Source organism: Ovis aries, chromosome 26 (assembly GCF_016772045.2).
Source record: "Ovis aries strain OAR_USU_Benz2616 breed Rambouillet chromosome 26, ARS-UI_Ramb_v3.0, whole genome shotgun sequence".
Classification (NCBI taxonomy): domain Eukaryota; kingdom Metazoa; phylum Chordata; class Mammalia; order Artiodactyla; family Bovidae; genus Ovis; species Ovis aries.
The window spans coordinates 6,325,675-6,342,023 of NC_056079.1; the positions used below are offsets into that span (position 1 = coordinate 6,325,675).

The 16,349-nt window shown below is 44.1% G+C and overlaps 1 protein-coding gene across 1 annotated transcript; it reads right to left on the reverse strand.

The window, feature by feature from the left end:
- Positions 1-1,661: 1,661 nt before the first annotated feature.
- LOC105605116 (beta-defensin 105) lies at positions 1,662-12,451 on the reverse strand. Its single transcript, XM_012105664.5, has 3 exons — positions 7,450-12,451; positions 7,112-7,153; positions 1,662-5,933 (listed from the first exon to the last, which is right to left on the reverse strand). The coding sequence occupies exons 1-3, from the start codon at positions 7,517-7,519 to the stop codon at positions 5,806-5,808; spliced, it is 240 nt and encodes a 79-aa protein (XP_011961054.2). The 5' UTR covers positions 7,520-12,451; the 3' UTR covers positions 1,662-5,805.
- Positions 12,452-16,349: the final 3,898 nt, after the last annotated feature.

Genomic DNA, 16,349 nt, shown 5'->3' on the forward strand with positions numbered 1-16,349 from the left:
ATCCGTGAATAATCAAGCAATCAATATGAGAACTGTCATTAATGTTCAAAGTTTTTACACATGTAAGATATTATTACTCAGGGTAATAATGTTAGTATTACATATGCCTATAGTTTATATTTTCTGGGAATAGTATTTATTCAACAAATATGTGTTGGACAATAAATACCATGTGTATTTGTATGTTACTAAGAAATTTGAATTTTATCCTAAAATCAAAGGAAAATCATCAAAGGATTTTAAGTAAGGGAGTTATCCGAAAGATTTGACATGAAATAGATATAAAGGGTTTTATAAATCATTATGAGAAGAATAAACATTTCTATAGAAAAATGGACTAAAGACATGAAAGAGCAATTAAATAAAGGAAAGTGAAAGTGTGAAAGTAGCGTCCAACTCTTTGGAGTTCCCATGATCTATGTAGTCTGTGGAATTCTCTCGGTCAGAATACTGGAGTGGGTAGCTGCTCCCTTCTCCAGGGAATCTTCCCAACCCATGGATCAAACCTGGGTCTCCCGCATTGCAGGCAGATTCTTTACCAGCTGAGCCACAAGGGAAGCCCAAGAATATTGGAGTGGGTAGCCTATCCCTTTTCTCCAGTGGATCTTCCCAACCCAGGAATCAAACCAGGGTCTCCTGCATTGCTGGTGGATTCTTCACTAACTGAGCTATCAGAGAAGCCCAATTTATAAAGGAAGAAACAAATCAAATGTGGAATTCCATTTTTAATAAACTGAAATGAGCTCCTAACAGATGATCATTTCCATTGATAACAAGTGAAAGTCTGGAGGGAAAAAAACAACCTACGTGAAGGATATGAAAGTTACAATAAAGACAGACATGTTTTGGAGAAAAATCAAATATGGAAAAATGGACCAGAATGGAATGAGTTCTCTGATTACAACGTGGCATGAAGCAGTTAAAGCTCCAAAAATAAATACGTAAAAATAATCTGCCACCTTGCTAAACTTAGGACAGGCACAAGGACAGAATCAAAGTTACTTAAAGCTGGGGACTTCCCTGGTGAATCAGTGGTTAAGACTCCACTCTTCCAGTGCAGGGGGCATGGGTTCAGTGTCTGGTTGAGGAAATAAGACCTGCATGCAGTGTGGCCAGAAAGAATAAGAAAATAAAAGAGCATTCTGGAGGCCTGAAAGAGGGGCAGGTATTCCCATGCAAGATTACAAGCCCAGTACAGGCTATGTGGGCTTTTTATCTCTCGATAAAGAAGCGTTCCCAGCCCGAACTTGCCTTCTGTTGCTGAGTAGAGTTCAAAAGACGACACACGCAAGACTGCCATTACCAGCAGAATAATAGAAAATGTTATTACCAACTGTATGCCTAAACATTCAACTGCTTATATAAAATAGGAATATTATTGTTAATCAAAAGATGGCTTTGAAAGGGCATCTTCTCACTCCAAAATACAGAATGAGCTCCACATACTAAAAAAAAAAGGTTTAGTTGGCTCTTCATTTTTAGTTTCTAAAGGTAGAAAATGACTTTATTGATTTGATATCGTTTTTCTTTCTAAATACAGGCATTTGAAACTATAATTTTTTTCCTCTAAGCATTGGTTTAGCTGCATCCCATAAGTTTTGTGTTTGTTTGTTTTTTTATATTTTCATTCACCTTGAAATATTTTCTAATTTTTCTTACGATTTTTTTTCTTTGGCTCATTATTTATTTGTGGGGGTGGGGAGGGGTGTGTATGGTTTAATTGTAACACATTTGAGACTTTCCTAAGTGTGCTTCTGTTATTCTCTCGTGGTTGGAGAACCTATTTTCTATGATTTCAACTCTTTTTATTGAGGATGTTTTCTGCCTAACATATGGCCAGTCCTCGAGAATACTTCATGTGAACTCGAGAGAATCTGTGTTTTGCTGTTGTTGGATGGGCTGGGCCGTAGATGCGGTCTCATGGGGTTTACTTTTTATAAAAATGTTCTCTTGTCTCTAGTAGCCAGTTTGTCTTAAAGTCTGTTTTGTCAGCTTTTAGTGTAACCATTACAGCTCTCTTTTGGTGACTGTGCGCAGGGTGTATCTCTTCTCACCCTTTTCCTTTCTGTGGTCCGTGAGAATCACACCCATCCCTCTGCCTAATATCCTAAGGGCAGCTACCCGGTGCTGTTCTGTTCTTGTCCTACCGTCAGAGGCGGCCCCAGCCACACCTCTTTCCAGGCGTGAGCACTACAGGGTGACTGGTCTAGCTCTCCAGGCAGCCTTCCTTGGATTCAGTCTCTTAAGCATTGATGTGAACGTGATATTTTCCTCATCTTTCCCCATGAGAGGCTGAGTGAAGTCACAGTCACAGCACCACAGAGAAACCCTGCCCCTGCCTTCTCTAGTTTTGTTTTATACCCTCAAGTAGGTACAAGGCTGTGTTTCAGAACTCGTTTGAGGTCAGCCTCTTTACTCTCCTTGCCTTTGCGGTTTAGCACCTCAGTCAGGACTGTGGAAGTTAATGATACTTAGCGTTTTGTCCTCTGCCTTTTGGGAATTTGGGCCAAACTGATCCGTCTTGCTCTGTAGGCACCGTCGTTTCCTTTCAGTTATTGTGAGAGGGCTTTGAAGTGGAACCCAGAACCAGGAAAGGGTGCTAGCCATCTAACATAAGGCTTACAAAAGCTACAGCTTCGGAATTGATGGAGTTCAGTGCTTGCTGACCAGGAGCATTATGTAGACCAACTCAAGTGGGGACACTGTAGGAGAGACCCAGCCCCAGGGTCTCTCTTCCTTGCCACTTCTCTCTGCCCCATCCATCACCTAGAACCTTCTTCTTCAGAAGATTCAGCAGAAACCAATAATCAGAGATCTCCATAATTTACTGAGGAATCAACAGACACTTACCTGAGGCATCCGCTTGACATCTGAAAGGACTGACTTTTCAGATAACAAGAAGCTAGTGTGAGCTGAGACTATATTATTCTGTAGGAAGGACTGGGTATCTCAGAGGGAAAAAAGGTAACTGAATAGAGAAGTTCTAGAAGGAGCAAAGTATGGAAGAGAGGAGAGAGCAAGAGGAAGAAGGGAAATTTGTGAATGGTTGAGCATTTATGAGAGGTGCCCTCTGAGACCATAAGCCATCTGACTCTGGATGCTGTTTAGGGTAATGATTAAGGTAATAGCAGGGCACTGCCACTGGTCCTCCACTCTGTAGGACTCTGAGACACGTACATGAATTCTGCAAAAGAGCATTAGTTCAGATCCAGAATACTTTCAGTTTTTGGAGTCAAGCAGTATGGGATGTGGGATGAGTAAGGAGTACCCTGGCTTTGTGATATTCTATGGGTCATCAGCTGCATGCTCACTGTGGAGATCCGGGGAGAAGGACCATCCCCTGGCAGGTGGTGACTCACCCAGATTTTTAGGATCAGATCCTCCACTTCCCACTTCCCTGAATTGTTTCCTGTGAGAATGAAGGAAACACTGTGTAGAGTCCCACAAGCATTCTGTCTTAGATCAACTGATCAAATGTAAAGAGTCAGGCTCTGTTGTCTGATTTATTTACATTCATGTCAGACATGAAATGGTACCCACACCAGAAGCTTGAAGAAATAATTTAATTTGGACAGGTGGTGATAAAGTGTTAGAAGAACTGAACTTGTAGAATGGGAGCAGTGAGGCAACCCTAACATTAGCCACAACCGAAATACCGCTCTGCCAGATGGTTGGAGGAAAAACAAGAGGCTCTGGTGTGAGCTCAGGAACAAGGACGAGACGGTGGGAGCTGGGCCTGAAGCAGGACTTCTGGTGAGGGAGGTGAGGATGCAGAAGCTGAAACCAAGAGACAGAGCGAGGGAGGGAGTTCTCCTGTTCTCTTATCCACCATTCAGTTTCCAGGCACTTGCAATAGACTGATACCAGCCAGAAAAACCAGAAAGCTTAGAGAATGTACTTTGCAGACAATATGCCAGTTATACAGAGCGAAGTAGGAAAAAGACAGGCATGGATCTGAGCGTAGAAAGACCAATGAGGCCATGGTCCTCTCAAATGTGGAGCAACATAGTCACATATTAAAATTGAGTGAGCAAGTTTGAGTAGGGCCTTTATTTTGACCTTTATTTTGTGAACTGCAAATTTTTTCATAAGGCAAAGTTATAGAGTCAACCATTTATGCATAGCCCATGTTGAACACTTTAAATTAATCTGTACCATTTCACCCATTGGCAGGAAGAGAAGGGCTTCCTTGGTGCCTCAGAAGATAAATAATCTGCTGCAATACTGGAGACCTGGGTTTGATTCCTGAGTTGGGACGATCCCCTGGAGGAGGGCATGGCAACCCGCTCCAGTATTCTTGCCTGGAGAATTCCATGGACAGGGGAGCCTAGCAGGCTACAGTCCATGGGATCACAAGGGAAGAGAAACATAAAGTTGGTGTCCTGGACCTTAACTGAGTGGATATGAAATGTTTTTTAAAAAATACACATCATACACTCTCTAACACCTGTTGTCCTGTGTCTTCTTGATTATAGCCATGCTGAGTGGTGTGAGGTGTGGTTCTGAGTTGCATTTCCTTGAGGAGTAGTGATGTTAATCATCTTTTCAAGTACCCGTTGGCCATTTTAATGCCATGTAGATGGACCTTGAACACATTATGCTAAGTGAGATCATCAAAAAAAGACAAGTACTGAACGCTATCTATTATATGTGGACCCTAAAAAAGCCAAACATGTAAAACACAGAGTAAAATGGTAGTTACCAGGAGATGGGGGTGGAGGGCTGAAGTCAATGTTGTTTAAGGGCACCGACCTGCAACACAGGTAGCAAATAAGCCATAGAGATCTAATGCACAGTATAATGAATACAGACAATTTTGCTGAGAGACTAAAACTTAATTATCCAAGCAGTAAAAAGAAAGGATAAATATGTCCTGTGATAGAGGTACTCAATGTCACTACAACAGAATCATATTATAATGTAGAAATGTATCAAACTAATATGTATGTCTTGAATTTACATAGTTTTATGTCAAAGATAGTCAATAAAAATACACCATAAGTACCAGAGTAAGGGAGTGACAACATATTGGTACAAAAAGAAATGATGTGGAAAAAAGTAATTTGTTACAGAACTATAACTCCATTAACAGTGATGTGGATGCCACGTCCCTTTATTCTGTGTTAGAATTAGTCCATAAGGATGAATACACAGAACGTGGTGGTGGTCGGCACACCCTTTGCTGGTTTCCAGCTAGGACCTTGAGCAAATGACAACCTCCCTGGTCTCAGTTTCTTTAAATATAAACAAGGACAATAAAATCTACCATATAAGATGTTTGTGAGTCATATAAGAAAAGTATACAGGCAAGATTCATAAGTTATAAGAGACTCTATAAATATATAGTAATAGTAGCTGACTGTGTGAGTAGCTGTTAGGTACCAACTCAATCTTGACTTTTTTAAAATTTAAGTATAGTTGGTTTACAGTATTACATTTTTTCAAGTGTACCTCATAGAGATTCCATGTTTTATAGATTATACTACATTTAAAGGTATTATAAAATATTTTTATTTCCAGTGCTGTACAATATATACTTATAGCTTATTTATTTTAGACATAAACAGTTCATACCTCTTAACCCCCCAACTCCTACTCCCCCCTTTCCTTCCTTCTCTTTCCCCACTGGCAACCTTTTTAGAGATTATCTTCAAAAAGAAGCAAAGGACCAAGACAAAGGGAGAAGGAAATGAGAATGATCCTGAATTCGCACTCACTGTGTGACTAGGTTAAGCTACATAACTTCTCTCCACGTTCCTTGAACCTCCAGTCCCATTTCCGAAGCCAGAAGAGAGCTGGTGTGGCTTACAGGATCCTCCGCCGGCAACAGAAAAAGTTCACTTTGCAATTTCCAACAATCTTCTCGTCCTCCGCACATATCTTCCTGCATTTGCCCCGACCGAGCCAGCACGGCTCACAGGGAGACGTATCACCTGCACCAAGAAAGAGCTGCTGACTTGACCTTCCTGAGGACTCTCTGGGAATGGGGGAAGGCCCCAAGGCCAAAGAAGAAGGGAGGGTTTGTGCTTATGACTATAAAGAGTGTTTTCAAGAAACAGCCTGGACTTCTCCAAAGACCTCCACTTCTTTTCAGAATAGAGTTGGGGAGTTTAATGTTTAAGCAAGAGGAAGATGCAATCCCTTTCTCTATGTGTTTAACAACTGCATGGGTCAAAAGTATAAGCACAGTGGGACAATGTCATGTATGTTACAGACTATAAAATATTCATACCTGATGCTGCTGCAAAAGCCACAAAATGAAAATGGGAGAGAGAGCTTGTGGTTTTGAAAGATCTTTGAGGGTAGAGTTTCAAGACTTAGGTTCAGTTTTGTTTGGGCCAGGTAATGGCCATATGTCCTCACTAAACTGCTTAGTCTCGTCTTCCATAAAAATGATGGTTATGATAGTATCTGCCTCAAAGGGATGTTTTGAAGATCAAATGACATAAAGCTCATAAAGTTGTTAAGAGCTTGCCTGGGGCATAGTAAGCACTCAGTGACAGAGGCAACCTTAGTCGCTCTCCCACTCTGAAATTCTGTCTGAACACTTTTAAATGTTGTTTAGAATTACCCAGGAATATTTCTTTCAGTTCTGTTTATAATATGCTTTTTTCCTATACTGGGTGAGTTTACAAAAAAGATCACTGGGCTATTCATTATGACCAAGTCATCTGCAGTGGTGATGGATTTTCACTGAAGTACCCTGACCCCCTTTTCAGACCACTGGTATACATTCAGGACACAGTTTACTGGATTTAGGAGCAGAGGCTGTTAAGAGTTGGGTAAGCGTGCTCTCAGAGCAGTGTTAATTGGCTGGTACAAGCTTGGTCCTGTGACCTTGGATTAGTTAGTACCATGATGTCATGAGAACAGCCATGAAATCCAAAGCACCATGACCAAAATGACAAACCAGTAACAAAGAGGTTTCTCTGTGAAGTGGAAAAATCCAGATATGATGCTTAGAACAAGAGGAAGAAAAGGTGGAGTTAGTCTGGATATCAGTTGGTCTGGGATATCAGGCAGTTCTATTTCCACGGCTTCCTTGTCTCTGGGAGTTCAAGCTACCTGACAGGGCCAGAGTTCCTAAAAGTAAAAAAGGGATTTATCTTACCTGCTGAAAGTGGCTGGGAATACTGGAGTCCTGCCTGGCACCCTAAATTCAAAATAAAGCACATTTTGAATATGAAAACCAATGCAGGGAAATAACAGAGGTTGAATCTTATTCTATTTTTGAAGGCTGGAACTCCTGGTATCCAATAAGTTTCTTTTCTTTTTTTTTTTTTTTTTAAGGAATCATAGTTTGCTTTTAGAAAACGCTATTGCTAGTTCAAGACTTGCCATGAGAAGTGCCGTGGGGAGCTGACTGTCGCTCCTCTTCAGGGTGGTGCATAGAAGTCATCAAGCTTTATTATGATCTGCCCCGTCAAAATCCCACCTACTCTCATTTACCTGACGGAAATTGAGCCAACATGAAGAAAAAGGCCAAGACAAAATAAAACATCTTCCTGCTCAGCGCCATCTCTGCAGGAGGACTCTTCAGAAGGGAGATTTGGGATTCCTTTGAGAGGACGAGAGGCTACCTTATATTTGAAAGTAATGTGATGTGCTCTTGGTCAGTGAAGTGAATCCATAAAGAAAGTACACTTACATGCTCCGTTTCCCAGGATCAAGGACCGGGGTGATGCCCTTGGCCTCCACAGGTCCTTGTGTTGGGGGAATGCCTGCTGGGCTGCTAGAAGGGACGCCGGGCCAGGAGCTGAGAGACCAAGGCAGCTCAGCCCTGGTGCAGGGAGTAGGGGGAAGCCCCAGCCCACTCTCCCAGCTCAGCGAGCTCATCTGTCAAGCGAGGACCAGCTCACAGTTGTTGAGAGTGAGCACAGTCACTCTCCTACCTCTTCCGGCTGGTCTGAGGATCTGGTGTGACGATGGCAAGAATGAGTTGAACACGTGGAATGCTCCCAGGAGCCCTGGTGCCCTGTGAGAGCTCGAGAAGCATGGGGTGTCACCTCCCTAACTTTCCCAAGGAGAAAGCGAGGGGTAGCAGTCATTTTGCCAAGTTATTTCTGAGTCCTTGAACCTGTAACAACCCCACTGAGAAGACCAAGTCATAACTACCACGTCTCTTTAATTCATTAAGATCACGGGTATTTGGACTTCCTTGGGGGTCCGGTGGTTAGCACTCCTTGCTTCCACTGCAGGGAACCTGGGTTCTATCCCTGGCTGGGGAGCTAAGATACCACAAGCCTCAAGGTTTGGACAAAAAAATAAGTAATGCTATGAAAATGGATGAAATAACCTAGGGAGCTAATAGACCAAACACACACACGCACAAAACCATAGGTATGAAAGTGAAGTGAAGTGAAGTCGCTCAGTCGTGACCGACTCTTTGCGATCCCATAGACTGTAGCCTACCAGGCTCCTCTGTCCATGGGATTTCCCAGGCAAGAATACTGGAGTGGGTTGCCATTCCCTTCTCCAGGGGATCTTCCCAACCCAGGGCTTGAACCCGGGTCTCCCGCATTGTAGACAGACGCTTTACCGTCTGAGCCACCAGGGAAGTCCTATGGGTATGAAAATTATACCCATATACCCATATCAGGCTTCCCCGGTGGCTCAATGGTATAGAATTTGCCTGCCGATGCAGGAGACATGGATTCAGTCCCTGGTCTAGGAAGATCCCACATGCCCCAGAGCGACCCAGCCCGTTAGCCACACCTACTGAGGTTATGCTCTAGAGCCCGTGCTCCCCAGCAGGAGAAGCCGCTGCACCGAGGCGCCCCGCACCGAGGCGCCCCGCACCGCAACTAGAGAGGAGCCCCGACTTGCCACAACTAGAGAAAGCCCGCGTGCAGCAATAAAGACCCAGTGCAACCAAAAACAAGTAAATAAATTTAAAACATTAACGAGATGACAAGATAATAGATAAGATAAATGAAACTGTGTATCACTGAAAATATCCAGAAGTTTGTCTTTCCTTGAGGGCTTCGGTCTGCTTAGGTGAGGTTGGAAGGAAGTAGGAGAAAACACATTGTTTTGGTGAATCATTCCTAACTGGATATGCATCAAGAAATATCTCACAAAAACATGCTGACAAAGGCCGAAGACAGATAGGATATTCCCCAGTTGCTTTTTAAAATGCAGTTTTTAGTCTGGAAAAATTTTAGATTTCCTGGAAAGTTGCAAAGACAGTATAGAGTGTGACCACCTACCCACTACCCCCAGTGCCTCCAATGTTAACGTCCATGTTGAAAGTTACTCGTGTTAATAACCGTGGTTCACTCGTCGAAACAGAGAAAGTCACAGGAGGACATGACTACGTGGTAAACGCCAGGATTCCAGTTTCTCTGATGTTTTCTCCTGATGGGGACTGGGTTTGGGGTTTGGAGAAGGAGAACAAAAGGTGGTGTGTCCTTCCCAACCTATTCATCACATCAGGGTTACATGATGCGAATGTGACGGACCCCTCCCGAGATGACCTTGACCACCTGACAGGCTGTCCTGCCAGGCTCCCCCAGTCTTCCGTGACTGTTCTTCTCCTCCCACAGTCTCTTCTTTGAAAGCAACTCACTTTCCTTTAAACTGAAATAATTAAGCTCCAGCTCCTGGATCGGGAGTATCCACAAGTACCGACTGGAATTCTTCTGCTCAGAAACATGTCTGTTTTCTCGAATGTATTTATATGTTCTGTCACTTATTGATATCAGCAGAACATGAGCAAGTGAACTGGTGAACTTATCCAGATCACATATGAAAACCTCCTTTGCATACCATAGCTTTTGAGGCGTTTGTGGTTGGCTTGTTGTCGATTCAATTAATTTTTATGGGAGTATAGTTGCTCTTCAATGTTGTGTTAGTTTCTGCTGTGCAGCAAAGTGCATCAGTCATATGTATGCATATATCCCTCTTTGGGGGAGCTCTATGGTTGTTTCAACAAGTACTTCTAAGGTATCTTGACATTAGCAGTCATCATAGCAGCGGGGCGATGCGGATGGATGCATAGCCCCCTAATTCCACGTTGTCCTAAAGAGAGGCATTGCGCTCCCTCTCTCCCAAGGGGGAAGGTTAAAGTGGACAGCTCAGGTCTTCCTCTCCCCCCAGGTGTCCGTGGGCTACCTTGAGAGGAGCACAGGCACATCTTTGCTTCTGCCACGCCTCACTGATCAAGAGGCTATCAGGCTGGAGAAAATTATAAATGTGGGTGCTTGCTGCTCCTGCCTCGCGGTCACTGTGCTGATCTCTCGAGACCTGCAAGTCATGAGGACGTCCCTCTTTCTCTTTGCTGTCTTCTTCTTTCTGGCCCCAGGTAAAACGAGCACTTTGGTAGGGAAGGTTATTGGAGGTGGAGGCCCGGAGAGAGGATCTGTCTCAGTGAGCTCCCGGGCACAGTCAGTTCTAGAATGCTGTGAGCCCCCTTGGCCAGGAGCCCTGCAGAGGGGACCAGAGGCTATTTTCCTCTAATGCCTCTGCTGCAAATCCTTTGCATTTGTTGTTGTCTAGGATGGGCTGTCACAGGTTTGAAGATATCACGATATGCCAGGAAAGATACCTTTTGGTCCTCCCCAGTCTTACGCTCACTAACAAAAACTTGGAAAAAAAATTAAAAGCAAGGTTAGCCACTGATGGATCTCTTATAAAATAGTTGTGATAGAGATTAAGACCGGGAGGGGAGAGAGACAGAGGAAGGAAGAAATGGATGAGAAAGGGGGTGGAGCTTGGAGACACTGTGTATCACGCTGGTCGTGGTGTTAGCACTTAAAACAGGAAAGCTTAAACTGCCGTTCCTTAATCACAGGCTGTAATGCTGGATGCTGAGACGAAGCCGTCATGTAATGAAATGCACTTTTCTCTCCAGTGCCAGAGCCTTTAAGGGAGACTCCGTCTTACCTCTAATTTAGTGATATTCATAGCAAACCTCTTTGGCTTGGAAGGCCAAGCCAAATACATGTTACATACATGTTACATAATTCAATACATGAATACATGTTACATGTATTTCACAGCTGTAGAAGTTAAACTCTAAATAGGCTGAGCAGCTCCTCAAAGTCCTGCAGAGAAGCAGGAGGGAAGCCAGGACATGAAGCTGGATCTGTCTCACCCCAGGGATGGGAAAGGTCCTTTCCCAGTCAGAACCCCCGTCATTGACCCCAGGACCTCCAAGGGCTCCATTTGGATCCCACTCAAAAGTATAGTCCCAGGCTAGGCTCGTCCCACATCCTGGAGAGCTGATCGAAGGGCTTTCTAGAACAGACAGTGAGTCCGAGTCTGTACCAAATACCAGTGATACCCCTGACATGATGCTCAGAAGTCCCATGGGCTGTGCATGTCTCTGACCTGCTCTGCAGTTACCCTGTGTGAGCGGATTCTAGGGCAAGTACGCATGTGGGGATCTAGCACCTGAACTGTTCCTTCCACTGGCTTTGGTGGACACGTTGGAAACTGACCAAGGCACCCTTTCTAGATCACTCATACTTAATAAGCACAAGATGATATACTATAAAGTTATCTAATGTAACTAAATGAAACTGACCTATCAATGAGCCATGCGTGCACACACAGGCAGGCACGGGGTTCTGTCACCCTCTAGATGGTGTCTGTGATGATCCAGAAGAAGCCCTGTAGGCACGAGGATGCATGCTCATTCCAGAGGCGTTCTCTTTCTGGGCCATCGCTGTGAACTGGACCTAATACAAGAACTCTTGTCAGAGTGAGGTCCAGCGCCCCTGGCCTGAGACAGCCCTCTACTGTTAGGACGGCAGAAGGAGTGTAGTTTCCTGGGGTGGGAGCCAGCGTTCACTGAGCTTTGAAATACTGGGGTATTTAAACTTATAAACTTACATGCTGATGCTCATATGATTAACACATATGCTGACACTAATCCATCTGGTTTTAATTTTATAGGAATGTGAATTAGGTGCCTTTATAAGTTGACATGAATTGCCATTTGTGTGCATCTGACACTTTCATTACATACACCCAAATTGTGCCACTCTAAAATGTTGATACTGCTAAGATGCACTGCCTGGGGAATTCTCTGGCAGGCCAGTGGTTAAGACTCTGTGCTTCCACTGCAGGGTCACGGGTTTGATCCCTGGTTGGGGAAGTAAGATCTCGCATGGGATGGCATGGCCAAAAAAAATAAAAAAATAAGCAAACCAAAATGTTAAGAAAAGAAAAGATCCACTGCCTGTCTTTAAGTTGAAACTGGCTACTCCAGTGATTGCTCTTCCTCGAGTACTAAGGCCAGAACTGGCCTCCCATGCAGAGCAGCAGAAAGAAAGTCTGGGAGAACCACTCCCAACAGAGTCCACCTTCCTGGTCTTCAACACTTTTGATGGAATGTGGTGAGAAAATGAGACTGAGCCTCTTAAAGCAATCTCTCCACTTCTCTCCACTACAGTAAACGTTTTGCTTTCTATGCATTTACTTCTTCTCAGTGCAGTCCTGGGACATCTCCCCAGCCTCGGGTCTTGCTCCACCCTCACCAAATAGCACGTCGAGAGCGTGCTGGGGAAGCTTACCAGCACAGGTGTTTATAAGAACAAGTTGATGATGTCCCAACAGATTTTGATAAAAGAACATTAGCCTCTGTTTCCCAAAGTTCCCCCCAGCCCCCCAACCCAATGTAATCCAACATGCTGGAAGACGGATCTGTGCTTCCTGGCCTCTCATCCTGTGTGACGAAACGACAGGGAAGTCAAGTGGGAAACACTCCCCCACTGCCATCTCACTTACTGAGATGAGGCACTATAACAACTCATAAAGAAATCCTCGTTGGTCAATTAAATGACTGTACCTGGTAAGTAGGCATCTGTGAGAGAAGAATTAATCCAGGTGGCTCTTTCTTCCTTGTGTAGCCAGGAGTGGATTTTTTGACGAGAAGTGCTTGAAGCGTAAAGGGAAATGCATCGAGTCTTGTCAGATAAATGAAGAGCTTATAGGTTTCTGCCAGAAGTCTCTGAAATGCTGTGTGGCACTCCAGCCGTGTGGGATAAATAAGGAAGGCAGTTAAGATCCCAGAGCAACACGGATGACCCAGCTCCATCTTGCTTTTACACTGGCTTCCAGTAAGAAGACACTTTAATAAAAACGAATGGCTGTCCTTGATCCCTTTGTCAAGTGCTTCACTTAGAAGGGGAATGTGAGTAGCTAACCTTGATGGTTCCCGACTCTTGGCTTAATTTTCTGTAGTTTTTTGATAAGGGGCTTGTCCCTAAGCCACCTGATATTTCTTTCTAAAAGGGGACTAGAAGTTATTGTAGTCAACAAACCTCTAGTTTGCTCTCAGGCCGTCGTCAACCTCTACCAACCTACTGAGATAGATAGATGACAGAATGATGATGGGTAGTTAGAGAAATGAACACATATCTAGACGGATGATTATATTAATGATATATGAATAGACAATCAATTTATCAGGGACTATCCTGTGTTACACACCTGTCTAAATTTATCATCTTGACTCCTTGCCTTTAATTGTTGTTGGAGACAGTTCCTATGGACTTGTTCCTTATCTATAAGTCTGGAATCGAATTTGCTGATGGGCACAGAGATTGTCAATATCTCTATAATTGCTAGTAGCTCCAGTGACCAGGATTCTGGTCCCACATTGACTTTCTACTATTTTCCTAGGAACTGGCTAACTGCCAGATCACCTTCTGACTCTAGACTCTCATGTTATCTAGTTCAGTCCTTATCTGAACTAGGGAATGGGAGAGCTAAGGACTCATGACAGGTAAGGACTCCCTGTCATCTTCCCTAGGCTTAAGATCCAACCTGGGTTCCCTGCTGGGTCAGAAATCTTGCCTTACCTCCCTTTTAATTCCTCAAGGTCAATATGCTTAATTCTATTGGAACCAATGTCCCTTTTAATGACATCTTTCTGTTTCGAGACAATTGTGGAGTCACACATGACTGCAAACAAATAACACAGGAACATCTTCAGCAGGTAGGGCTACACAAAGAGTTCTTAGACTTGCTAAAAAACCAAGATCCATAAAAAGAAAATACATGCAATCTCGCAAAATTTGCTCTGCAAAATATCCTGTTAAGAGTTTGAAAAGATGAACTGTGGATTGGGGATAAGTGTCTGAAAACCATATATCCAAACAAATAACTAATATCAAGAATATATCAAGGACTCTCAAAACTCATTAGTAAAACCAAACAAAAAGCAACCCAATTGGAAAATAAACATGTGACAGATATTTTACTGACATGTTAAATATCATTAACATTTAGAGAGTTGCAAATTAAAATCACAATGAACCGTTAATATACTCTTACCAGAATGGCAAAAATAAAAATAAATTGGTGACCACTATTTCTAGACAATCCTGGCTAGAATGTGGACAGGCTAGATCCCTCTTATGTTGTTGACAGAAATGTGGACTGGTGCAGGCATTCTGGAAAAGAGCTTGGTATCCTCTTTAAAAACTTACACTTCTGGCACCCAAAGGACACGGCAGTTGTACCCTAGGACATTTATCTCAGACTATGAGAACGTGTGTGAGGTTTTATGTCAGTCTGGCTGGGAGTTGGGCTAAATTGACTCTTTACTGCAGCTGTAGGTGTCAGAAGTCTCAGCTTCCTCTGACATCCTTGTTTTTGTCTTCCCTGGTATTTTTGGTTTCCCTGGAAACAACTCTTTTTTATTTATATTTTATTTAACTTTTTATTTTGTACTGCAATATAGCTGATTGGAGGAGGGCATGGCAACCCACTCCAGTAAAAGAGCTTCCCTGGTGACTCAGTGGTAAAGAATCTGCCTGCAAGGTAGGAGACCCAGGTTGGATCCCTGGGTCAGGAAGATCCCCTGGGGGAGGGCATGGCAACCCACTCGGGTATTCTTACCCGGAGAATCCCATGGACAGAGGAGCCTGACTGGCTATGGTCCATAGGATTGCAAAGAGTCAGACGTGACTGAAGCAACTTAGCACTCATAGCTGATGAACAATGCTGTGATAGTTTCAAGTGAACAGCAAAGGGATTAAGCCAACCTCTTTGTGACCCCGTGGACTGTAGCCCTCCAGGCTCCTCTGTCCATGGGATATTCCAGGCAAGAATACTGGAATGAGTTACCATGTCCTCCTTCAAGGGATCTTTCTAACCCAGGAATTGAACCCATGTCTCCTGCATTGGTAGGCAGATTCTTTACCACTGAGCCACCCGGGAAGCCCATACATGTATCCATTCTTGCCCATCTCCCCTCCCATCCAAGCTGCCACATGAGGTCGAGCAGAATTCCATTCTACACAGGTCCTTTTTTTGTTATTCGTTTTAAATGGAGCAGTGTGTGCATGCCCATTGCAAACTTCCCCTGGCAACCGTAAGTTCATTCTCTGTTTCCCTTTTGTACATAAGTTCATTGGTATCATGTCTTTTTAGATTCTGCATGTAAGGGATGTCATATGATGTTTCTACTTCCCTGTCTGACTCACTCCACTCACACAAGTCCTTTTTAAATAGATTGTATATGCAGCTTTTGTATCTGTGACCTGTTGTTCCTACACTGGAGCCCCGTGGATATAGGGAAGGGAAGCAGTTTTTAATCTTACAATTAAAGCCCAGTCCTCTCCTGCCTTGTGTCTCTGCAGAGCCACCTTTACAAGTATTTCTCAGCCTATCCGCCCCCCTCTTCCCCACACCGAGGTGAGGCAGGAAGGCTGGTGCGAGCCCCTTCAGGATGGGTTGTGGCTCTAGTGATGCTCTCCCCGGTGAGTGAGTTCTTATAGCGAATTCTCTGGACATATTTCACACTATTACTCTTCCTTTCTTCCTGCCAGAGTCAGTGGGGTGTATTTTTGGTTTTTCCACTGGGATAACTTGGTGGATTTCCTGGAGTTAAAACCCAGGAGAGGGGGCTGGATCTTGGCCTGGGGCATTCAGCACTTTCCACCTCTCCTGCTCAGACTCTCACAGCTTGTCAGACCTTGAATTTAGGCTGTCTTTTCCCTGAGGCTCATCATCAAAGATCACTAGCCTATGCTGTTGACTGGAGAAGGAAATGGCAACCCGCTCCAGTGTTCTTGCCTGGAGAATCCCAGGGATGGGGGAGCCTGGTGGGCTGCCGTCTATGGGGTTGCAGAGAGTCAGACACAACTGAAGCGACTTAGCATGCATGCTGCTACCCACCAGGCTCCTCTGTCCACAGGATTCTCTAGCCAAGAACACTGGAGTGGATTGCCATTTCTTTCTCCAATGCGTGAAATTGAAAAGTGAAAGTGAAGTCACTCAGTCATGTCCTACTCTTCACGACCCCATGGACTGCAGCCTACCAGGCTCCTCCGTCCATGGGGTTTTCCAGGACAGCACTGGAGTGGGGTGCCATCGCCTTCTCCGTGCATGCAAAC